The following is a 26,185-nucleotide window of genomic DNA, read 5'->3' on the forward strand; positions in this document are numbered from 1 at the left end:
AAATATGCTCATCTTTTATTATATACGCATTCGTTTTTATTTTTGCTGAAATTACAGTACATTCAGTGACTCAAAATGTACAACATTACTCTGGCTTAACATACATCTGTAAAAACCCCAAGACAAGCTGTGATGATAGTTGAGGGATTCATGATATGCAAATATTTATTTCCATTAAAAGACATTAAAAAAAGAAGATAATAAACATGTACCTTTATTTAACTAGGCAAGTCAGTTAAGAACAAATTCTTAATTACAATGACGGCCACCGGGGAACAGTTGGTTAACTGCCTGTTTAGGGGCAGAATGACAGATTTATACCTTGTCAGCTCGGGGATTCAATCCAGCAACCTTTTGGTTACTGGCCCAACGCTCTCACCACTAGGCTCCCTGTTGGTTACTGGCCCAACACTCTAACCACTAGGCTACCTGTTGGTTACTGGCCCAACACTAACCACTAGGCTACCTGTTGGTTACTGGCCCAACACTCTAACCACTAGGCTCCCTGTTGGTTACTGGCCCAACACTCTAACCACTAGGCTACCTGTTGGTTACTGGCCCAACACTCTAACCACTAGGCTCCCTGTTGGTTACTGGCCCAACACTCTAACCACTAGGCTACCTGTTGGTTACTGGCCCAACACTCTAACCACTAGGCTACCTGTTGGTTACTGGCCCAACACTCTAACCACTAGGCTACCTGTTGGTTACTGGCCAAACACTCTAACCACTAGGCTCCCTGTTGGTTACTGGCCCAACACTCTAACCACTAAGCTACCTGTTGGTTACTGGCCCAACACTCTAACCACTAGGCTACCTGTTGGTTACTGGCCCAACACTCTAACCACTAGGCTACCTGTTGGTTACTGGCCCAACACTAACCACTAGGCTACCTGTTGGTTACTGGCCCAACACTCTAACCACTAGGCTACCTGCCGCCCCAACTACTGACATACTTTGGCAAATAGTACTCTTTTTTTTTTTTACTCCCGCTTTGGGCTGGATGTGTCAATGTGTAGTTCATACATGTATCATCTATGAGCAGAATTACTGTTCTCTCTATTCAAAATAAAATCCCTAGCTTGAAAGCGGATGTTTTCTGGAACCTATGCAGCGCCATTTTCCCTACATTTACCCAGCCCCCGTAGCAATTAAGAGTTTCAGGACCTCGCCATTTGAGTGACAACTATCAAGACACACACAGTAGAGTGAGGGAGCGAGAGCTATGATGTGGTGGGACACACAGTAGAGTGAGGGAGCGAGAGCTATGATGTGGTGGGACATACGCCGTAGTACACCACTTTCAGGGGCCTACTTTTGTCCAGAACTACTGGCTAACAAGTACCGGAGAGGATCTTTCAGTTCTATGATGGGTAACCTCCAAGTCATCCCCTTGTAGCTAATGTCCAGAGACATCAGACTAGTGAAGGACACTGCCTACATCCCAAATGCCACCCAATTCCCTATTATAGTGCGCTACATTTGACAAGGGCCAATAGGACTGCTCAACAGTAGTGCACTATGAAGGGAATAGGCTGCAATTTGGGATGTAACCTATATGATGAGTACAATTTAAGGGGATGTAAACATCAGAATTCCCGTCAACACCACAACAAGCAACAAAAATGCTTACGTATAATTTCCATTTAGGTTGAAATGAAATAAAATGATTAAAAAATAAAAATGACATGTTCATGAATACTATAATTTATTTAAAATAAAGTGCAAACTCAACAATAGTTCAAACCTGCCATTATTCAAAGCTAGTATCATTTCCAGAATTGTGAACTTTTTCCCCATTTAGACTGTAATGAAATAAAAACATTTTATTTTTACACGTTCAAGATCACGAAAAAATACCCCGTATAAAATGTTCAGCAGTATTCTCTCACGGGAAATTCAGAATACTATATTTCAGCAACAATAAAGTGCAAACTCAACAATAGTTCCAACCTGCCATTATTCAAGGCTAGTCGAAGAGACCGACTATCAGTTAAGTTCTCCCAATGCCATGTGACATCACCATGATATCCAACCCAGTCTAAACTGGGCCCACCTCAGTCCAACCCAGTCTAAACTGGGCCCACCTCAGTCCAACCCAGTCTAAACTGGGCCCACCTCAGTCCAACCCAGTCTAAACTGGGCCCACCTCAGTCCAACCCAGTCTAAACTGGGCCCACCTCAGTCCAACCCAGTCTAAACTGGGCCCACCTCAGTCCAACCCAGTCTAATCTGGGCCCACTCAGTCCAACCCAGTCTAATCTGGGCCCACTCAGTCCAACCCAGTCTAATCTGGGCCCACTCAGTCCAACCCAGTCTAATCTGGGCCCACTCAGTCCAACCCAGTCTAATCTGGGCCCACTCAGTCCAACCCAGTCTAATCTGGGCCCACTCAGTCTAAAAACACAAACTGTTGGTACAAGCGAGACAAGTTATAAAACAAATGAAATAGCCGTTGTAATAACTGGAAGATTAGTAACATGAATAAATCCAGTGCCCAACCTGAGACAAATGTAAGACATTAAAATGCCAACATAAATAACATCAACTGAGAAATAACAAAATGGTATTAGCTCTACAATAACACACATTGTTTTGTATTTTCTCTTTACAGTCCCTTCATCAGTATTACAGTAGGTGATCTCGTCAGCTTGCCTTAAAAATGTAAATGAAGCTTTACCTTTAAAAAAAGACCAAAAAAAGTGAACTTTCAACTATTAAATCTTGTCTCTAAAATGTAGTCAATCAGTAAACGGTATTCAATGGTCATCGTCATAGCAACATGGTACAGCAGTAATGACGATGGTGATCAACACACTACAGGTTGTTGTGTTCTGATCGTCTTATTAAACGCGGTCAGTCATTTACCACTTCTATTGGAAATAGTCTAGTCACGCTGTGGTTCAAAACATACATCTTCCTCTTTGTAAGGTCTGTAGAATGAAGATATCATTCAAAATGGCACTTAACTGTTATTTAAATGATATTATTAACTCGGGTGGTTCGAGCTCCGAATGCTGATTGGTTGAAAGCCGTGGTATATCAGACCGTATACCACGGCTATGACAAAACATGTATTAGTAACCAGTTTATAATAATTAATTTGATCACTTAAAAACACCTTTAACCACTCCCAGGATGTTTTAACAGTAGTAATAAAACGAGAATATGATTGCTCAATATTCAATGATTTGGTTAAATTATTCAACATAAAATAATAAAACATGTAATATAGAAGGTGAGCTTGCGGCATAGCAGAGTTTAAAATATAAAAAGTATGTAATAAAATTAAGAATTTAAAAACATCGAAGCTCATGAGGCACAGAGAGAATGACGCTCGTGTCAGAAGAACAAGTTCTCTACTTGGCTATACAGCTACTGTAGATGATAGTTGATTTAACACTTATATTCCATTAAATAATTGTTCCACAGCGACCAATAACCACAACAGTAAGCAGACTCACAATATCAATAAATGTGTAATCAATGGACAATGGAGCAAGTGAGAAAAACAAAACATGGCTGTAGCCAGGGTGAGGACTTCTGGGTTTGATTGTTTGACAGCAGTGGAGGCTGGTGTCACCTTAAATCGGAGGAAGGTAGCATCCATTCTAGAACGAACCTGTCCTCAGATTTCTCCACCCACCAGCCTCCACTGTTTGCCAGACCAACCACTGTCAAGATATCCTCCTCTTCCTCACTAGATCTCTCACTGGACCTGGAAGAAGGTCACATCCAGATTGTCATGTCTGCCGTTGCGTTTGATGATCTCTGTGATGGATATATAGGTGCCGGTGATGAAGCCGATGAAGCCGATGACAGAGATCAGGGTGTTCTTGACGATGACCCAGGGAGACAGACCTTCGTTGTGGTAGGTGAGGATCTGGAGGAGTGGAGGGAAGATGAGAGCCAGGAAACTGCTGCTGATGGACCCCACTAAAGAGATGACCAGGTCCAGCTGGGGGATCAATATGGCCAGGACACCTGGGGAGAGAGGTTGGAATAATAGTCTGTGAAAATGATAATGCCCCTTTTAGTGTAAAAGCTGCTTGAAAAAGACCACCTGGAATTTCAGTCCGTTTTGGTTGGATGGAGTTTTGAGCTTCCATGGTGACATCACCATTCAGTGAATTAGTTAGACGAATGAGAAAGAGTTCCAAATCTCTCTGCCAATAACAGCTCATTTTTTAGTTTTCCCCTCCCTCTTTAAACCACTCCCAGACAGTCCTAGCAAGATTCTTGCTTGAGAAATTGCTCTTTGCTAATAAGCTCTTTTTTGTTTATTTTTGACCATTTTAATTTAAACAAATTACAGTAAGGTACTTAATTATTACCCACAAATGATTTGATGTTGAGATAAAACTGCTGCAATGGACATTTAAAGTCTGTTGTATAAGAAGGGACTTGAGGGCCTCCTGGGTGGCACTAGAGACTCTGGGCTCGCTCCCAGGCTCTGTCGTAACCGGCCGCGACCGGGAGGTCCGTGGGAGGACGCACAATTGGCCTAGCGTCATCCGGGTTAGGGAGGGTTTGGCCGGTAGGGATATCCTTGTCTCCTCGCGCACCAGCGAGTCCTGTGACGGGCCGGGCGCAGTGCGCGCTAACAACCCCTTTCCGATTGTTTGGGGATTCCAGAAAAAAGCTTGTCTGGAGAAGACAAGGTGAGCGCTACCATCAGTCCTGTGTCATGCCAACAGTAAAGCATCCTGAGACCATTCATGTGTGGGGTTGCTTCTCAGCCAAGGGAGTGGGTTCACTCACAATTTTGCCAAAGAACACAGCCATGAATAAAGAATGGTACAAACACATCCTCCGAGAGCAAGTTCTCCCACCCAGGAACAGTTTGGTGAAGAACAATGCCTTTTCCAACATGATGGAGCACCTTGCCATAAGGTAAAAGTAACTAAGTGGCTCAGGGAACAAAACATCGGTATTTTGGGTCCATGGCCAGGAAACTCCCCAGACTTTAATCCCATTGGGAATTTGTGGTCAATCCTCAAGAGGCGGGTGGACAAACAAAAACCCACAAATTCTGACAAACTCCAAGCATTGATTATGCAAGAATGTGCTGCCATCAGTCAGGATGTGGCCCAGAAGTTAATTGACATCATGCCAGAGCGGATTGCAGAGGTCTTGAAAACGAAGGGTCAACACTGCAAATATTGACTCTTTGCATCAACTTCATGTAATTGTCAATATAGGCCTTTGACACTTATGAAATGCTTGTAATTATACTTCAGTTTTCCATATTAACATCTGACAAAAATATCTAAAGACACCGAAGCAGCAAACGTTGTGGAAATTAATATTTGTGTCATTCACAAAACTTTTGGCCACGACTGTACACACTGAGGTGTTGGGGATGGTAGACTGCCCTGGGGGCATCAGACAGAAAGACAGACGTCATACTCACAGGTAAAAACGACGAGCGCAGCGCGGATCAGAAGATCAACCGGCAGTTTCCATCTCTCGGAGACACGGGACACCACCGGAGGAATCAGGATCTCAGCTGGCACGTAGAACTGAAGTGCAAAGGTGATGTAGATACCGAAACAGTAGAGCAGCTTTACAATCTGATACATCCTAGATAGCGACAGAGACATAGGGAGAGAGAGAGAGAGCGAGCAACAGAGAGAGAGAGCGACAGAGACAGAGAGAGAGAGCGACAGAGAGAGAGAGAGCGACAGAGAGAGAGAGAGCGACAGAGAGAGAGAGAGCGACAGAGAGAGAGAGAGCGACAGAGAGAGCGACAGAGAGAGCGAGAGAGAGAGAACGACAGAGAGAGACAGAGAGAGAGAGAGCGACAGAGAGAGAGAGAGACAGAGAGAGAGAGAGAACGACAGAGAGAGAGAGAGAGCCAGAGAGAGAGAGCGACAGAGAGAGAGAGAGAGCCAGAGAGAGAGAGAGAGCGACAGAGAGAGAGCCAGAGAGAGAGAGAGAGCGACAGAGAGAGAGCGACAGAGAGAGAGCGACAGAGAGAGAGCGACAGAGAGAGAGCGACAGAGAGAGAGAGAGAACGACAGAGCGACAGAGAGAGAACGACCGAGCGACAGAGAGAGACAGAGAAAAGAGAGCGACAGAGAGACAGAGAAAGAGAGAGCGACAGAGAGACAGAGAAAGAGAGAGCGACAGAGAGACAGAGAAAGAGAGAGCACAGAGAGACAGAGAAAGAGAGAGCGACAGAGAGACAGAGAAAGAGAGAGCACAGAGAGACAGAGAAAGAGAGACCAGAGAGACAGAGAAAGAGACAGAGAAAGAGAGACAGAGAAAGAGACAGAGAAAGAGACAGAGAAAAAACAGACAAATGACGACAGAGAGACCTTCTCAGAGCACAGAGAGACAGAGAAAGAGACAGAGAAAGAGAGACAGAGAAAGAGACAGAGAAAGAGACAGAGAAAGAGAGACAGAGAAAGAGAGAGCGACAGAGAGACAGAGAAAGAGAGAGCACAGAGAGACAGAGAAAGAGAGAGCGACAGAGAGACAGAGAGAGACAGAGAGAGACAGAGAGAGACAGAAAAAGAGACAGAGAGAGACAGACAAGAGGTTAATGTCAAAGGCAGACACAGCCACCATGGTTGTGAGCTGTAATTTTTCCAATGTTTTATTTCTTTTTTTTTTACAATACAAAACATACAAATGACTTCATCACACCTTCTCAGACCCACCTGCCCACAACCCTATCAACTACATCACACCTTCTCAGACCCACCTGCCCACAACCCTATCAACTACATCACACCTTCTCAGACCCACCTGCCCACAACCCTATCAACTACATCACACCTTCTCAGACCCACCTGCCCACAACCCTATCAACTACATCACACCTTCTCAGACCCACCTGCCCACAACCCTATCAACTACATCACACCTTCTCAGACCCACCTGCTCACAACCCTATCAACTACATCACACCTTCTCAGACCCACCTGCTTACACCTCCATCTCTCTCCGCCACATGGCCTCAAACTGCACCATTGTTTCTCTCCGTCGCCCCACACACTTTCAACATTTACATAATAAAGCATTTGACCTTTCCATTGTGTTAAAGATGGAGAATCGGTTGATATCCAGTTCAAGAATATGTTTTTCAAGGTGACTGACAGGAAAAGCATCATCCAATCCATCGATTGCACCTTCATTTGACACGTCTTGAAATATGCAGACAGATTCAAATGACCTTTAATACTTCTGACAGCCAACTTCCTAACTCCGCCCATAAAATGTTGGACTTCATAACATTCCCAGAAGGCTATGGGTTATTACAAACGAATGAAAAATGCTCATTTAAATTTACAACGGCCTAAGAAGAATGTTTTTATATTTCTATATGATCAACTCATAAATAAACTAGACCAACAGGATCTCATAAAATCAGGGCTGCACAACCCTCTTCCTGGAGATCTACCGTCCTGTAGGTTCAGCCCAACCTTCTTCCTGGAGATCTACAGTCCTGTAGGTTCAGCCCAACACTCTTCCTGGAGATCTACCGTCCTGTAGGTTCAGCCCAACCCTCTTCCTGGAGATCTACCGTCCTGTAGGTTCAGCCCAACCTTCTTCCTGGAGATCTACAGTCCTGTAGGTTCAGCCCAACACTCTTCCTGGAGATCTACCGTCCTGTAGGTTCTCAGTCCAACCCTCTTCCTGTAGATCTACCGTCCTGTAGGTTCAGTCCAACCCTCTTCCTGTAGATCTACCGTCCTGTAGGTTCAGCCCAACCCTCTTCCTGGAGATCTACAGTCCTGTAGGTTCTCAGCCCAACCCTCTTCCTGGAGATCTACCGTCCTGTAGGTTCTCAGCCCAACCCTCTTCCTGGAGATCTACCGTCCTGTAGGTTCTCAGCCCAACCCTCTTCCTGGAGATCTACCGTCCTGTAGGTTCTCAGCCCAACCCTCTTCCTGGAGATCTACCGTCCTGTAGGTTCTCAGCCCAACCCTCTTCCTGGAGATCTACCGTCCTGTGGGTTGGGCAGCCCTGTCTTAAAAAAATCTAGACCAACAGGACGTGATGAATAATCTAGACCAACAGGACGTGATGAATAATCTAGACCAACAGGACGTGATGAATAATCTAGACCGACAGGACGTGATGAATAATCTAGACCGACAGGACGTGATGAATAATCTAGACCGACAGGACGTGATGAATAATCTAGACCGACAGGACGTGATGAATAATCTAGACCGACAGGACGTGATGAATAATCTAGACCAACAGGACGTGATGAATAATCTAGACCAACAGGACGTGATGAATAATCTAGACCAACAGGACGTGATGAATAATCTAGACCGACAGTTTGACAATTAATTTACATGAGGCCTAATTCACATGATATACCTAACATACTTCTATCCACTAGGCTAATAAATAAATCCCATGTTTCTTTTGATCATTTAACTAACCTACGTCATGTTATTTCAAATTACCCATTTGAAGGGCATGCAATTTAGAGTTGTTGAACGAGAATGTTGCTATAACGGTAATATTAAATCAAAACTCCTCTTTCAACCAGCATAATACTGTATGATTCAGTGCAATGTCTACCACATAATACTGTATGATTCAGTGTAATGTCTACCACATAATACTGTATGACCACATAATACTGTATGATTCAGTGTAATGTCTACCACATAATACTGTATGATTCAGTGTAATGTCTACCACATAATACTGTATGATTCAGTGTAATGTCTACCACATAATACTGTATGATTCAGTGCAATGTCTACCACATAATACTGTATGATTCAGTGCAATGTCTACCACATAATACTGTATGACCACATAACTGTATGACCACATAATACTGTATGATTCAGTCTGATATGAGTGAACCCTGATTAACACTAATGTAGTCTGATATGAGTGAACCCTGATTAACACTAATGTAGTCATGAACCCCTGTAGTCTGATATGAGTGAACCCTGATTAACACTAATGTAGTCTGATATGAGTGAACCCTGATTAACACTAATGTAGTCTGATATGAGTGAACCCTGATTAACACTAATGTAGTCATGAACCCCTGTAGTCTGATATGAGTGAACCCTGATTAACACTAATGTAGTCTGATATGAGTGAACCCTGATTAACACTAATGTAGTCTGATATGAGTGAACCCTGATTAACACTAATGTAGTCTGATATGAGTGAACCCTGATTAACACTAATGTAGTCTGATATGAGTGAACCCTGATTAACACTAATGTAGTCTGATATGAATGAACCCCTGAATAACACTAATGTAGTCTGATATGAGTGAACCCCTGAATAACACTAATGTAGTCTGATATGAATGAACCCCTGATTAACACTAATGTAGTCATGAACCCCTGATTAACACTAATGTAGTCATGAACCCCTGATTAACACTAATGTAGTCTGATATGAATGAACCCCTGATTAACACTAATGTAGTCATGAACCCCTGAATAACACTAATGTAGTCTGATATGAATGAACCCTGATTAACACTAATGTAGTCTGATATGAATGAACCCTGATTAACACTAATGTAGTCTGATATGAATGGCCAAAAGTCAGTGATTGAGGAACCTAATGCTGCAGCTATTTTCCATTCAAGTGTGGTTTGCATGAGGCTAAACAAACGGCTCATCATCGTCTGCCACTTTCCTACAGGCTCATAACCTGCTGACCTGGCTAGATCTATTTAACATCCAATCAATTCCACTGATCAGTCAGCTCACTGAAAAACAGGGGTCAGAAAAAGGTACCGAAACTCGCACTGTTTCGCTCTTGTATATTGTTTTCCCAGAACATTGAGTCATTGCTTTACATCATGACAAGGTAAAGATGGTCTCCTATCAGCCTATAGTCAGAAGAGAAGGTATCCATCAACATCAGTCTATAGATAGACAGAAGGTATCCATCAACATCAGGTCTATATATATATAGGCAGAAGGTATCCATCAACATCAGGTCTATATATAGACAGAAGGTATCCATCAACATCAGGTCTATATATAGACAGAAGGTATCCATCAACATCAGGTCTATATATAGACAGAAGGTATCCATCAACATCAGGTCTATAGATAGACAGAAGGTATCCATCAACATCAGTCTATATATAGACAGAAGGTATCCATCAACATCAGGTCTATATATAGACAGAAGGTATCCATCAACATCAGGTCTATATATATATAGGCAGAAGGTATCCATCAACATCAGGTCTATATATATATAGGCAGAAGGTATCCATCAACATCAGGTCTATATATAGGCAGAAGGTATCCATCAACATCAGGTCTATATATAGACAGAAGGTATCCATCAACATCAGGTCTATATATATATATATAGATAGAAGGTATCCATCAACATCAGGTCTATATATATATATATAGATAGAAGGTATCCATCAACATCAGTCTATATATAGACAGAAGGTATCCATCAACATCAGTCTATATATAGACAGAAGGTATCCATCAACATCAGGTCTATATATATATATATATAGATAGAAGGTATCCATCAACATCAGTCTATATATAGACAGAAGGTATCCATCAACATCAGGTCTATATATATATATATATATAGATAGAAGGTATCCATCAACATCAGTCTATATATAGACAGAAGGTATCCATCAACATCAGTCTATATATAGACAGAAGGTATCCATCAACATCAGTCTATATATAGACAGAAGGTATCCATCAACATCAGGTCTATATATATATAGACAGAAGGTATCCATCAACATCAGGTCTATATATATATAGACAGAAGGTATCCATCAACATCAGTCTATATATAGACAGAAGGTATCCATCAACATCAGGTCTATATATATATATATAGAAGGTATCCATCAACATCAGTCTATATATAGACAGAAGGTATCCATCAACATCAGTCTATATATAGACAGAAGGTATCCATCAACATCAGGTCTATATATATATATATATAGATAGAAGGTATCCATCAACATCAGTCTATATATAGACAGAAGGTATCCATCAACATCAGTCTATATATAGACAGAAGGTATCCATCAACATCAGTCTATATATAGACAGAAGGTATCCATCAACATCAGGTCTATATATATATAGACAGAAGGTATCCATCAACATCAGGTCTATATATATATAGACAGAAGGTATCCATCAACATCAGGTCTATATATAGACAGAAGGTATCCATCAACATCAGGTCTATATATATATAGACAGAAGGTATCCATCAACATCAGGTCTATATATATATAGATAGAAGGTATCCATCAACATCAGGTCTATATATAGACAGAAGGTATCCATCAACATCAGTCTATATATAGACAGAAGGTATCCATCAACATCAGTCTATATATAGACAGAAGGTATCCATCAACATCAGTCTATATATAGACAGAAGGTATCCATCAACATCAGTCTATATATAGACAGAAGGTATCCATCAACATCAGTCTATATATAGACAGAAGGTATCCATCAACATCAGTCTATATATAGACAGAAGGTATCCATCAACATCAGTCTATATATAGATAGAAGGTATCCATCAACATCAGTCTATATATAGACAGAAGGTATCCATCAACATCAGTCTATAGACAGAAGGTATCCATCAACATCAGTCTATATATAGACAGAAGGTATCCATCAACATCAGTCTATAGATAGACAGAAGGTATCCATCAACATCAGTCTATAGATAGACAGAAGGTATCCATCAACATCAGGTCTATAGATAGACAGAAGGTATCCATCAACATCAGGTCTATATATATATATATATATAGATAGAAGGTATCCATCAACATCAGGTCTATATATATATAGACAGAAGGTATCCATCAACATCAGGTCTATATATATATAGACAGAAGGTATCCATCAACATCAGGTCTATATATATATAGACAGAAGGTATCCATCAACATCAGGTCTATATATAGACAGAAGGTATCCATCAACATCGGTTCCCTCTGCCTCTACCCGGTTGCCTCTGCCTCTACCCGGTTGCCTCTGCCTCTACCCGGTTGCCTCTGCCTCTACCCGGTTGCCTCTGCCTCTACCCGGTTGCCTCTGCCCGACTGTGACCGGTTGCCTCTGCCCGACTGTGACCGGTTGCCTCTGCCCGACTGTGACCGGTTGCCTCTGCCCGACTGTGACCGGTTGCCTCTGCCCGACTGTGACCGGTTGCCTCTGCCCGACTGTGACCGGTTGCCTCTGCCCGACTGTGACCGGTTCCCTCTGCCTCTACCCGACTGTGACCGGTTCCCTCTGCCTCTACCCGACTGTGACCGGTTCCCTCTGCCTCTACCCGACTGTGACCGGTTCCCTCTGCCTCTACCCGACTGTGACCGGTTCCCTCTGCCTCTACCCGACTGTGACCGGTTCCCTCTGCCTCTACCCGACTGTGACCGGTTCCCTCTGCCTCTACCCGGTTCCCTCTGCCTCTACCCGACTGTGACCGGTTCCCTCTGCCTCTACCCGACTGTGACCGGTTCCCTCTGCCTCTACCCGACTGTGACCGGTTCCCTCTGCCTCTACCCGACTGTGACCGGTTCCCTCTTCCCACAGCAGAGAGAGAGAGAGAGAGAGAGAGAGAGAGAGGGGATCCTATCTAGGGCCACAGCAGAGAGAGAGAGAGGATCCTAATCTAGGGCCACAGCAGAGAGAGAGAGAGAGAGAGGATCCCATCTTGGTGAAATAAGTGTTATTTTCTCTCCTAAATAAGACACCATTCCTAAATCTGCAAGATAACACACATTCTTCACACATTCTTCAGGCAATATAAAAATGACCAAAACCTATCGATTAATACAATTATTACCAGTGGTACAGAATGGTGCTTTGTGATTCTATACAGCACCATCTCTTCAGTATCTATGTGATTCTATACAGCACCATCTCTTCAGTATCTATGTGATGATTCTATACAGCACCATCTCTTCAGTATCTATGTGATGATTCTATACAGCACCATCTCTTCAGTATCTATGTGATGATTCTATACAGCACCATCTCTTCAGTATCTATGTGATGATTCTATACAGCACCATCTCTTCAGTATCTATGTGATGATTCTATACAGCACCATCTCTTCAGTATCTATGTGATGATTCTATACAGCACCATCTCTTCAGTATCTATGTGATGATTCTATACAGCACCATCTCTTCAGTATCTATGTGATGATTCTATACAGCACCATCTCTTCAGTATCTATGTGATGATTCTATACAGCACCATCTCTTCAGTATCTATGTGATGATTCTATACAGCACCATCTCTTCAGTATCTATGTGATGATTCTATACAGCACCATCTCTTCAGTATCTATGTGATGATTCTATACAGCACCATCTCTTCAGTATCTATGTGATGATTCTATACAGCACCATCTCTTCAGTATCTATGTGATGATTCTATACAGCACCATCTCTTCAGTATCTATGATGATTCTATACAGCACCATCTCTTCAGTATCTATGTGATGATTCTTACAGCACCATCTCTTCAGTATCTATGTGATGATTCTATACAGCACCATCTCTTCAGTATCTATGTGATGATTCTACAGCACCATCTCTTCAGTATCTATGTGATGATTCTATACAGCACCATCTCTTCAGTATCTATGTGATGATTCTATACAGCACCATCTCTTCAGTATCTATGTGATGATTCTATACAACCACTTCAGTATCTATGTGATGAATACAGCACCATCTCTTCAGTATCTATGATGATTCTATACAGCACCATCTCTTCAGTATCTATGTGATGATTCTATACAGCACCATCTCTTCAGTATCTATGTGATGATTCTATACAGCACCATCTCTTCAGTATCTATGATGATTCTATACAGAGTATCTATGTGATGATTCTATACAGCACCATCTCTTCAGTATCTATGTGATGATTCTATACAGCACCATCTCTTCAGTATCTATGTGATGATTCAATACAGCACCATCTCTTCAGTATCTATGTGATGATTCTATACAGCACCATCTCTTCAGTATCTATGTGATGATTCTATACAGCACCATCTCTTCAGTATCTATGTGATGATTCTATACAGCACCATCTCTTCAGTATCTATGTGATGATTCAATACAGCACCATCTCTTCAGGACATTGTAAGAAGAACTCACCAGCAGTTGGGTAAGTTAAGGGTGATACTTCCCCCTATGGCCTCTCCAAAGGTGATGTACCCTATGGTCCCCAAGCTGATATAGAGGAAGGTGACGATGCCCATTCCCAGATATAGAACCATATTGAAACTCTGAGGCTTCTGCATCTTGTTCTCCAGGGGAAGGACCTGAGACATGGAGAGGAACAACGTTAGTTAACACTTCACCTTAAGTTGCCATTATACCTACGAAACTACACAGTTCTAACTGTAGTAGTATGTTGTAATAACATGTAAATGTCAACATGTACACAGTAATATTTTTGCGGCATATGTTGAACATGAACAGTAATACGTTACCACTCCTATCCCCTCGAAAGCAAAGATGGCCGTTCCAAAGAAGAGAGGATAGTCTTTGGCATGACCCACCTTCGGCAGGCTGATACGATTTGGTATGTTCTGGAAACCACAGGAGAAAAAAAGGCTACAGTCAGGCAATCAAATAAAAATCCATAAGAGTTAACATAATAGGGCTCTAGTCCAACACGAGCTTCAATGTGCCTTGGCGTAGATTCTACAAGTGTCTAGAACTCTGCTGGAGGGATGTGACACCATTATTTCACACAAAATTCCATCATTAGATGTTTTGTCGATGTGGTGGTAACCCTGGTAAAGCACGTAGCCCCACGGCAGAGGGTCCCCTACTGCTGGAGTTTTTTTTTTTTTGGGGGGGGGGCCTGCAATGTATATTGATTTATTTTTATTATAGGAAATTAGCTCTAAAACTGCAACATTGTGTCTTTCAGTCGGAAACGCACCCGTGTGGAAGCGTCTGCTTTCAATATACTTTGTATGCCTCATTTACTCAAGTATTTCCTTTATTTTGTCAGTTACTCTCCATTTGCCCTCAGCATGCATTTTTCGCTCACCATTCTGAAGGTCTATTGCGTTAAAAGAATGGGAACTTATCATGAAGTAGCTCACAGGTCTGCACCTACATCCCATACCTCCCACATGCGGTCAGAGACAACCCTAGCCTTTTAGGGGCCCGAACCAACACGAAGAGAAAAATGTGCAATTTTAAAGCTAATTTCTTGCAATTCTACAAGTTTTGCCATAGGGTGGAGACTAATATTTTGGAGTTTTTAATATATCTGATGATCAATGAGGGCCCCCGGTCGGTAGACCTTGATTACTATAAGTTTAGATAGCTGGATGCTAGACTAACTACAAAGTGTTAGGGCTAGCATTTGTTTATTAGGCTACTGTGCAGTCTGGCAAGTAAACATAGCCTACAATACATACTGTAGTAAACATGGGAAAGTGTCTAATTCCTTACATAAGAGAGAGCAGGCCATCTCCAGACTTTCTCTGTGACCTTGAGTACCTTCAATAATGGCTGTACTAGAAAATGCGGGAACGCGGGAGACCGGGGGTTCAATTAACCGACGGGGAGGACAGAGTAGGCGGTCCTCGTCAATAAGAATTTGTGATTGATTCCATATGTGTTATTTCATAGTTGTGATGTCTTCACTATTATTCTACAATGTAGGAAAGTCAAAATAAAGAAAGATCCTGGAATGAATAGGTGTCAACTTTTGATTGGTACTTGCATAATTCATTTGATTAATATTATCGTATTTCCATTCCATAAAAAAAAAAAAAAAAAAACTCTGGGTTTCCATTAGGATAGAACGGAAAATATGGCGCTGTACAACCTGACGGTCGGCAGTACAGTACTGTGCTATTTAGCTAAAGAATCCCCTTGTGCGTGCAGGGCATGCGGGAGACCGGGATTCAATACCCGGATGGGTAGGACAGAGTAGGTTGTCCTTGTAAATAAGAATTTGTTCTGAACTGACTTGCCTAGTTGAATAAAGATTACATTAAAAGTATAACATTTCTGCAACTTCATTTTTTGATTCTAGTCTAATCAATACCCAAACAGAGATTAAGTGAAAATAAATTCTAATTGATTTATCAAGACCAGTCCCCATTCTTGTCTCAGAGCAGCGCAAAACGATGCTAAAAGTTGTAGGCTTTTGCTTCAAATTCTATTGCTTCGAACTTCAATATGCTCTTTAAATAAATAACACCTACACCACTTTTAATAGCACATTACTCAACATGAGTGAGACTCATGTCACCTACGATAGGCCTACACTACATCGAAAAATATGACGACACTTCGCCAATAATTACATAGAGGATTGAAGGATTCTAAATTAAAACCAAAAGCCTCCTCATGGGTTTCCCGGTGGCGGCCGACACGGGTATCGAAACCTGCATCTGTAGCAACACATTTTGCACTGTGGGAGCCCCCATCCACAAAGTATCAAAATACAGAGAGGTGTTGGTAAAGGTTTATTGTCCTGCTAATAGCCCATAATGGGGTATTACAATACTGTACATGGTGTCCAGGTCAGGACAACCCAAACATTTCTTTATTAAAGACTTATCAGAACGAATGTTAGTACTTATTTATTTTGATCCAAAGTCATGAATGAGTGAGTCACTCAGCTTTATGTAGGTGCCGCTATATGGCTGTGTCAGCAACTTGATAATATATAACGATATTATGGTGGTTATTTTGTTTGAAAAAAAAAAAAACGAAAGAGCGATTGAAATCTGAATAAAGGCCAAAACATGCATTTCTGTTTTTAGAGGGAGAGAAGCTCTGGGCCAATTGTGCGCCACCCATAAAGGCCAATATATAGCCCTGCTAATAGCCATAATGACGCTGTACAACGTGACCATGTGTGTTTAAAAAGAGTATTTTCCAGTAAGCAACTATTTGTTTTACCTTCATTAGACTACTTTGTTCCAATATTTCTGTAATTCACTGATATTTATTCCAATAGTAATTCATTATGGATTCATAACTAAATAAACATCTACATTTTGAAAGAGTGTTTTTATTTTATTAACGAAAACAAAGATGTTGATGAAGAAATTCTGTACTGCTGTTTTGAGTTAGAAATGTAACACTTCAGAGTACTTAAGCATCATGTTAGTCCCTCCCCAAGAAGACAGTCCTGCAGTACCTACCGTGAAGCAGAAGATGCAGTCCTGCAGTACCTACCGTGAAGCAGAAGATGCAGTCCTGCAGTACCTACCGTGAAGCAGAACAGTCCTGCAGTACCTACCGTGAAGCAGAAGACAGTCCTGCAGTACGTACCGTGAAGCAGAAGACAGTCCTGCAGTACGTACCGTGAAGCAGAAGATGCAGTCCTGCAGTACCTACCGTGAAGCAGAACAGTCCTGCAGTACCTACCGTGAAGCAGAACAGTCCTGCAGTACCTACCGTGAAGCAGAAGATGCAGTCCTGCAGTACGTACCCTGAAGCAGAAGATGCAGTCCTGCAGTACGTACCGTGAAGCAGAAGATGCAGTCCTGCAGTACCTACCGTGAAGCAGAACAGTCCTGCAGTACCTACTGTGAAGCAGAAGACAGTCCTGCAGCACGTACCGTGAAGCAGAAGATGCAGTCCTGCAGCACGTACCGTGAAGCAGAAGACGGTCCTGCAGTACCTACCGTGAAGCAGAAGACAGTCCTGCAGTACCTACCGTGAAGCAGAAGACGGTCCTGCAGCACGTACCGTGAAGCAGAAGACGGTCCTGCAGCACGTACCGTGAAGCAGAAGACGGTCCTGCAGCACGTACCGTGAAGCAGAAGACGGTCCTGCAGCACGTACCGTGAAGCAGAAGACGGTCCTGCAGCACGTACCGTGAAGCAGAAGACGGTCCTGCAGCACGTACCGTGAAGCAGAAGACGGTCCTGCAGCACGTACCGTGAAGCAGAAGACGGTCCTGCAGCACATACCGTGAAGCAGAAGACGGTCCTGCAGTACGTACCGTGAAGCAGAAGAAGTAGATGAGGACCAGGCTAGTACACATGGCCAGGTTGGCAACCAGAGAGAGGGGGGCCAGGTACTTCAGGTTGCGGGTGAACACCAGGAGTATAACAGCTGGCAGGAAACACAACATGTAGAGACGGGAGTCAAAGCTGGGGACGGTCACAGCTGTCTGGTTGTTGTGGCAGTTCATGGTTGTCCCGTTAGAAGCTTCCACCACCTTAAAGAGAGCCACAAAACAATGAACACATGTTAGGGTATCCTTTTCACACTATCGTGGCAACCTAAATTGTATCTAGAATTTTCTTCACATTACCCTTCCCAGCAAAGTTCAAGCAACTGTGATGACAGGGCCGAACAGAGGGCCGAACAGAGGGCCGAACAGAGGGCCGAACAGTATAGCTGAGTAACAGCATGAGAAGATCACTCCAGGCAGTGATGATAACATCCACATTGCTGGTACCCATATAGGAGTGATAATAACAGCCAAGCTGCTGGTATCTTGTCCACTCCAGTGACGATAGCAGCCAAGCTGCTGGTATCTTGTCTACTCCAGTGATGATAACATCCACACTGCTGGTATCTTGTCCACTCCAGTGACGAAAAACATCCACACTGCTGGTATCTTGGCCACTCCAGTGATGATAACATCCACACTGCTGGTATCTTGTCCACTCCAGTGATGATAACATCTACACTGCTGGTATCTTGTCCACTCCAGTGATGATAACATCCACACTGCTGGTATCTTGTCCACTCCAGTGATGATAACATCTACACTGCTGGTATCTTGTCCACTCCACTTCATTATAACATCTAAACTGCTGTTACTGCTCAGGAAGAAGTAAACACCACCACCTTGTGGTGAGTAACAGTACTGGCCAAATATGAACATGACACCATGTCCCCTACCTGTTTGATATTGTCACTGAGGAAGACGAAGTAGACACAGCAGAAACCCAGCTGGGTGATGATCAAAAACACGTTCACTATCCGCCTGACGGAAAAGAGGAAAAAGGACCCAAATCAACCTCTGTTCTACACATTAGAAGGGAGGTTGAGAACTCTAATTGAATAAAGGTCAAATCACAAGTCATAATATATAAGAATAAAGAGTTTGACTTGTTATTTAAGAATACATTTCATGCTACTGTAAACACGTTCTATATTTACCTCCCCCATATTGAGTGCCTTCTCAGCCACGAGACATTCTCCATACCATACTGCACAGCATCGCCATAGTCCAGAAAGGGCTTGTTCAACCTAGAACAGAGGGACCATCACTCAGGGTAAGAGTGCTGACCTAGGATCAGGTCTACCCTGTCCATGGACCCTGACCTCGGATCAGGTCTACCCTGTCCATGGACCCTGACCTCGGATCAGGTCTACCCTGTCCATGGGACCTGACCTCGGATCAGGTCTACCCTGTCCATGGGACCTGACCTAGGATCAGGTCTACCCTGTCCATGGACCCTGACCTCGGATCAGGTCTACCCTGTCCATGGACCCTGACCTCGGATCAGGTCTACCCTGTCCATTGAACTTCATTAATCATTATGGTCTAAAAGGCTAATCTAAACACAAAACAAAAATGACCATACACAGTGTTGACCCCATGTTCACTAAACATGACAGTGTTCAGCTGGGGGCCTGGTACCTGGTCACTAGTGTGAGGAATCTGACAGTGGTACACAACATAGGTTAATAATGTGCTTAATCGTCTAATAGAGAACAGGGTTGTGAACAATGGATGTAGAATATTCTACAGAAATGAGAAGTACAGTGCATTCACATTAAGGTTTGGTTTGTTTGTATTACAAAATACAAATGGTTTTCACTTCTCCTATAAAGGAAACTAACCGCACCAGATCAACATACCTTGCAGTCTGAACACACCCATAAGGGTGTGAACACAGTGGACCTATGAACACAGTGACTGGCTTGGTTCGCTTCATTAAAAGTCCTGCTTTATCCAATACTAGGCTTGATGGCATAGCTGCATTTAGGTGACTTTCACTTACGCTAATCTATGACCTGAACACATTTCACCATTCCAGCTTCCAGGACAACGTGAGCCATTTCCTCATAGACGTCAAAATCAAAAAAAGGAAGTGCACAATGTGAAAGTACTGTACTTCTCTTCTTGATGCTCGACTCAAACTAGTTGCACAACAGTATCCACAACAATAGGATCCGTTTATGGAACTACTGAGGTGCACTGCAGGCAGAAGGTGTGAGAAAGGCTCCACTTACTTTACACTGAGGTGGTGGGAACAGATTACAAGCAGGTTCATACAGTGGACTGCTATTATCCCCATGGCAAACAGACTCAGAGGTCCTAACTGGAAAGGAAGAGATAAGATAAGTGTCATTAGGCGTTGTCCCGTTGGGATTCTGTCATTAGGTGTTGTCCCGTTGGGATTCTGTCATTAGGTGTTGTCCCATTGGGATTCTGTCATTAGGAGTTGTCCCATTGGGATTCTGTCATTAGGTGTTGTCCCATTGGGATTCTGTCATTAGGTGTTGTCCCATTGGGATTCTGTCATTAGGTGTTGTCCCATTGGTATTCTGCCATTAGGTGTTGTCCCATTGGTATTCTGCCATTAGGTGTTGTCCCATTGGGATTCTGTCATTAGGTGTTGTCCCATTGGTATTCTGCCATTAGGCGTTGTCCCATTGGGATTCTGCCATTAGGCGTTGTCCCATTGGGATTCTGTCATTAGGCGTTGTCCCATTGGGATTCTGTCATTAGGCGTTGTCCCATTGGGATTCTGTCATTAGGCGTTGTCCCATTGGGATTCTGTCATTAGGTGTTGTCCCGTTGGGATTCTGTCATTAGGTGTTGTCCCGTTGGGATTCTGTCATTAGGTGTTGTCCCGTTGGGATTCTGTCATTAGGTGTTGTCCCGTTGGGATTCTGTCATTAGGTGTTGTCCCGTTGGGATTCTGTCATTAGGTGTTGTCCCGTTGGGATTCTGTCATTAGGCGTTGTCCCGTTGGGATTCTGTCATTAGGTGTTGTCCCGTTGGGATTCTGTCATTAGGTGTTGTCCCATTGGGATTCTGTCATTAGGTGTTGTCCCATTGGGATTCTGTCATTAGGTGTTGTCCCATTGGGATTCTGTCATTTGGTGTTGTCCCATTGGGATTCTGTCATTCCCTCACACTGCACTTGCAGAACAAATGTATTAGCCATGGACATCTATTAGGTGTTGTCCCATTGGGATTCTGATCAAAGTAAGATTATCATTATTTAAACAGGTTTTGAACAAATATAAGAACACAAATAAAGTCTGGTAGAACAGGCAGGGTCATTCCGTCACACTGCAGGCTGCAGAACAAATGGTAGAATGGACATCTTGAGTTATAGGCATTATTATTGCTTATTTAAACTGTTTGAACTTACCACAAGGCCTGCGTTCCTGACAGACAGAGGAAGACCTAGCAGCCTGGTAGAACAGGCAGGGTGACCGTTACCACAAGGCTGACAGCCAGAGGAAGACCTAGCAGGCATTATTATTGCTTCATTGTTAACTGTTTCCTTACCACAAGGCCTGCGTTCCTGACAGACAGAGGAAGACCTAGCAGCCCCGTACCCTAACCCTTACCACAAGGCCTGCGTTCCTGACAGACAGAGGAAGACCTAGCAGCCCCGTACCCTAACCCTTACCACAAGGCCTGCGTTCCTGACAGACAGAGGAAGACCTAGCAGCCCCGTACCCTAACCCTTACCACAAGGCCTGCGTTCCTGACAGCCAGAGGAAGACCTAGCAGCCCCGTACCCTAACCCTTACCACAAGGCCTGCGTTCCTGACAGCCAGAGGAAGACCTAGCAGCCCCGTACCCTAACCCTTACCACAAGGCATGCGTTCCTGACAGACAGAGGAAGACCTAGCAGCCCCGTACCCTAACCCTTACCACAAGGCATGCGTTCCTGACAGCCAGAGGTAGACCTAGCAGCCGAGTACCCTAGTCCTTACCACAAGGCCTGCGTTCCTGACAGCCAGAGGTAGACCTAGCAGCCGAGTACCCTAACCCTTACCACAAGGCCTGCGTTCCTGACAGACAGAGGTAGACCTAGCAGCAGAGTACCCTAACCACAAGGCCTGCGTTCCTGACAGCCAGAGGAAGACCTAGCAGCCCCGTACCCTAACCCTTACCACAAGGCATGCGTTCCTGACAGCCAGAGGTAGACCTAGCAGCCGAGTACCCTTACCACAAGGCCTGCGTTCCTGACAGACAGAGGTAGACCTAGCAGCAGAGTACCCTAACCACAAGGCCTGCGTTCCTGACAGCCAGAGGTAGACCTAGCAGCCGAGTACCCTAACCCTTACCACAAGGCCTGCGTTCCTGACAGCCAGAGGTAGAGCTAGCAGCCCCGTACCCTAACCCTTACCACAAGGCCTGCGTTCCTGACAGCCAGAGGTAGACCTAGCAGCCCCGTACCCTAACCCTTACCACAAGGCCTGCGTTCCTGACAGCCAGAGGTAGACCTAGCAGTCCCGTACCATACCCTTACCACAAGGCCTGTGTACCTGACAGCCAGAGGTAGACCTAGCAGCCCCGTACCCTAACCCTTACCACAAGGCCTGTGTACCTGACAGCCAGAGGTAGACCTAGCAGCCCCGTACCCTAACCCTTACCACAAGGCCTGCGTTCCTGACAGCCAGAGGTAGACCTAGCAGCCCCGTACCCTAACCCTTACCACAAGGCCTGCGTTCCTGACAGCCAGAGGTAGACCTAGCAGCCCCGTACCCTAACCCTTACCACAAGGCCTGCGTTCCTGACAGCCAGAGGTAGACCTAGCAGTCCCGTACCGATGTTCCCCTTCAGGAGGTGGATCAGGGTCTGTAAAAACCTACAACATAACAAATAAAACATGATCACTGTCAAATCACATCACGCAACACAATAATGGAACCAAACAATTATGAATGCAGGCTCTCTCACACGCTCTCATATAAAATCAGCTCTTTGTATGGGGCCTGAGGAAGGTCTCAGGATGGAAACTGTGCTGCTAAGGACTTTTACTTTGGAAACCGTTTCAATACAATAGAGTTGCGCTTTGTAACGACCAAGATCTGGAATTTAATAAAAAATCTTTGCATGTAACATAACCATTACTTACGAAGCCCCTGTTTGGCCTCCGATTCTCTCATACTGAGAATCAGGTCCTGGGGGGAGAGGTGGAGTAGGACAGAGAACATCCTCCTCAGAGGTGCTCGCTGATATCCTGGAGAGAACTGGACCTGGGCCTGCAATACGGGGACACACAGTCCGTCCACATTAAGTTGCTATGTAGCTACAATGTTGTTACATGGGCAGAAGGGAAACTTCAAATACATATTTAATTCAACTCCCTCAGTCAGAAGAACTTCTTAATTCTGTTGCTGAGATGACATAACTTCATACTGTCGATAGAAGGGGTCGACTGTCGATAGAAGGGGTCGACTACACAGAATCCCCACAGAAGGACCAAAGTTCTAGCCATAAAAATCGGTCCGCGAGACTAGGCCCTGGCTTGTTGACGCAAACAACGCAGCGGGTTATTGCTGTAAGCTAATGATCTCATGACGGGCCACTAACAAGACACTTTAGGCTACTTCTCATCTAAAAGAAAAATCACTGAATGGAAAGTATTGAAATAGAGATATCCTGCGAATGTGGGAAAATGTGTGTTCCTACTCAATCACAGGGTACATGAGTTCCCTGGATATGCTCACTAGGCAAACGCTGTAGGTAGAAATGGCATGAATAGACCGGATCTCATTCCTTCTTCCACGTGTCAGAGAATCATGTTTGTCCTATTGGGATTCTTTGTCCAGATTGCCATCTGCACATTCCACAAGGTTGTGCCCTGTTGAACGCAGCCCAGGGCTCATAATCCTAAAGCTTCTCAGAGTAGGAGTACTAATCTAGCATCAGGTCGCCTCCTGTCCATATAAACGTATTCCTTAGGATAAAGAAAAAAGGACTGGATCAGCGCTCCTACTCATATAGAGACACTGATACCAGACGAGCAGTCCTATTTTTTATGAATACAGGCCCTGTTCTAGGTTTCAAAATAAATACCGTCTTGACGATTGTCAGTGTTGGAGGTCATGGTTGGTCCGCTGGCGCTGGGTGGATCCTCCTGCTGTCTTAGTCTCGGATTCCTCCTTCAGAGCCACTGTGGTAAGGACACTGTAACAGAAGTGAATTCCATGTTATACTATAGCTTACCAGATCTCAAAGAATCAGCAGTGTTCTCTTATCTGGTGAAACATAGAACTGCTGGATTTGAGGCATAGAACCGCTGGAGTTGAGGCATAGAACCGCTGGAGTTGAGGCATAGAACCGCTGGAGTTGAGGCATAGAACCGCTGGAGTTGAGGCATAGAACCGCTGGAGTTGAGGCATAGAACCGCTGGAGTTGAGGCATAGAACCGCTGGAGTTGAGGCATAGAACCGCTGGAGTTGAGGCATAGAACTGCTGGAGTTGAGGCTTGTTCTATGCTATTACCGCACAGTCAGAAATGCTGACAGCAACTACTTAAGCGTTATTACTGCACAGTAGTGTCGTCACGATATCAAGATGTTATACTGAACTAAAATATAAAAAGTGTTAGTCCCATTGTTTCGTGAGCTGAAATGAAAATATCCCAGAAAATGTTCCATACGCACAAAAACCTTCTCACTCAAATTGTGTGCACACATTTGTTTACATCCCTAGTGAGCATTTCTCCTTTACCAAGATAATCCATCCACCTGACAGGTGTGGCATAGCTAGAAGATGATTAACCAGAATGATCGTTACATAGGTGTATCTTGTGCTGGGGACAATAAAAGGCCACTCTAAAATAAGCAGTTTTGTCCCACAGCGCCACAGATGTCTCAAGTTGAGAGAGCATGCAATTGGCATGCTGACAGCCGGAATGTCCAATAGAGCTCTATTGGACTCCAATAGAGCTGTTGGAAGATAATTGAATGTTAATTTCTCTACCACAAGCCGGCAACAACGTCATTTTAGAGAATTTGGCAGTACGTCCAACCGCACCCGACCGCACGGAGCTGCTGAAACTTTGCACAACCAAAGAATTTCTGCACAAACTGTCAGAAACCGTCTCAGGGAAGCTCATCTGTGTGCTCGTCACCCTCACCAGGGTCTTGACCTGACTGCAGTTCAGCGTCGTAACCGACGTCAGTGGGCAACTGCTCACCTATGATGGCCACTGGCACGCTGGAGAGGTGTGCTCTTCACAAATGAATCCCAGGTTTCAACTGTACCGAGCAGATAGCAGACGTCGTGTGGGAGAGCAGTTTGCTCATGTCAACATTGTGAACAGAGAATCACATTGGTGGGGTTACGGTACAGGTCAGGTATAAACTACAGACAATGAACACAAATGCATTTTATCGATGGTAATTTGAATGCACAGAGATACCGTGATGAGATCCTGAGGCCCATTGTCGTGCCGTTCATCCACCGCCATCACCTCATGTTTCAGCATGATAATGCACAGCCCCATGTGGCAAGATGCTGTACACAATTCCTGGAAGCTGAAAATGTCTTCGTTTCTCTATGGCCTGCATACTCACGAGACATGGTCACCCATTGTGCATGTTTGGGATGCTCTGGATCGATGTGTACAACAGCGTGTTCCAGTTCCCCCCCCAATATCCAGAAACTTCGCACAGCCATTGAAGAGGAGTGGGACAACATTTCACAGGCCACAATCAACAGCCTGATCAACTCTGTGAAGGAGATGTGTCACACTGCATGGGGAAAAATGGTGGCCACCCCAGATACTGACTGGTTTCCCCGCCCCTATCTTTTATGTATCTGTGACAAACAGATGCATATCTGTATTCCCAGTGATGTGAAATCTGTACATTAGGGCCTAATTAATTTATTTAAATTGACTGATTTCCTTATATGAACTGTAACTCAATAAAATATTTGAAATTGTTCCATGTTGGGTTTTATATTTTTGTTCAGTGTACTAACGATACCAGTCCAAGTATCACGATACCGGTCAAGGAAATTCACACTTTTACTCAATGCAACATATTGAATTTAACTTCACACTGGTCAGTGGATAATAGAATCCTACATTTAATGGCTGATTGGCTCAGTCTACTCAGACTGGTCTGTGCAATTGGTTATAACAGGCGATGATACACATGTATCAACGTTGCTCACTCTGAAAGCCGCTCCAATGT

General features: G+C 43.9%; 1 protein-coding gene across 4 annotated transcripts in view; it reads right to left on the reverse strand.

Moving 5' to 3' along the window:
* Positions 1-1,253: 1,253 nt before the first annotated feature.
* LOC123993719 (proton-coupled amino acid transporter 1-like) overlaps positions 1,254-26,185 on the reverse strand; it is a 35,798-nt gene continuing 10,866 nt past the window's right edge. For 2 of the 4 annotated variants that reach the window (XM_046296137.1, XM_046296136.1), the window contains 11 exons: positions 24,057-24,167; positions 23,113-23,239; positions 22,752-22,842; positions 20,240-20,328; positions 19,160-19,249; positions 18,899-18,983; positions 17,988-18,206; positions 14,494-14,592; positions 14,156-14,322; positions 5,414-5,583; positions 1,254-3,984 (listed from right to left, as the gene is read on the reverse strand). In XM_046296137.1, the coding sequence (XP_046152093.1) occupies positions 3,710-3,984; positions 5,414-5,583; positions 14,156-14,322; positions 14,494-14,592; positions 17,988-18,206; positions 18,899-18,983; positions 19,160-19,249; positions 20,240-20,328; positions 22,752-22,842; positions 23,113-23,239; positions 24,057-24,087 (1,443 nt within the window). In that variant the 5' untranslated portion in view covers positions 24,088-24,167 and the 3' untranslated portion in view covers positions 1,254-3,709. Of the gene's footprint in view, positions 3,985-5,413; positions 5,584-14,155; positions 14,323-14,493; positions 14,593-17,987; positions 18,207-18,898; positions 18,984-19,159; positions 19,250-20,239; positions 20,329-22,256; positions 22,314-22,442; positions 22,509-22,751; positions 22,843-23,112; positions 23,240-24,056; positions 24,168-26,185 lie in introns of those variants that run through there. The other 2 variants (XM_046296138.1, XM_046296139.1) reach the window with 2 other exon arrangements.

Source organism: Oncorhynchus gorbuscha, linkage group LG13 (assembly GCF_021184085.1).
Source record: "Oncorhynchus gorbuscha isolate QuinsamMale2020 ecotype Even-year linkage group LG13, OgorEven_v1.0, whole genome shotgun sequence".
Taxonomy (NCBI): domain Eukaryota; kingdom Metazoa; phylum Chordata; class Actinopteri; order Salmoniformes; family Salmonidae; genus Oncorhynchus; species Oncorhynchus gorbuscha.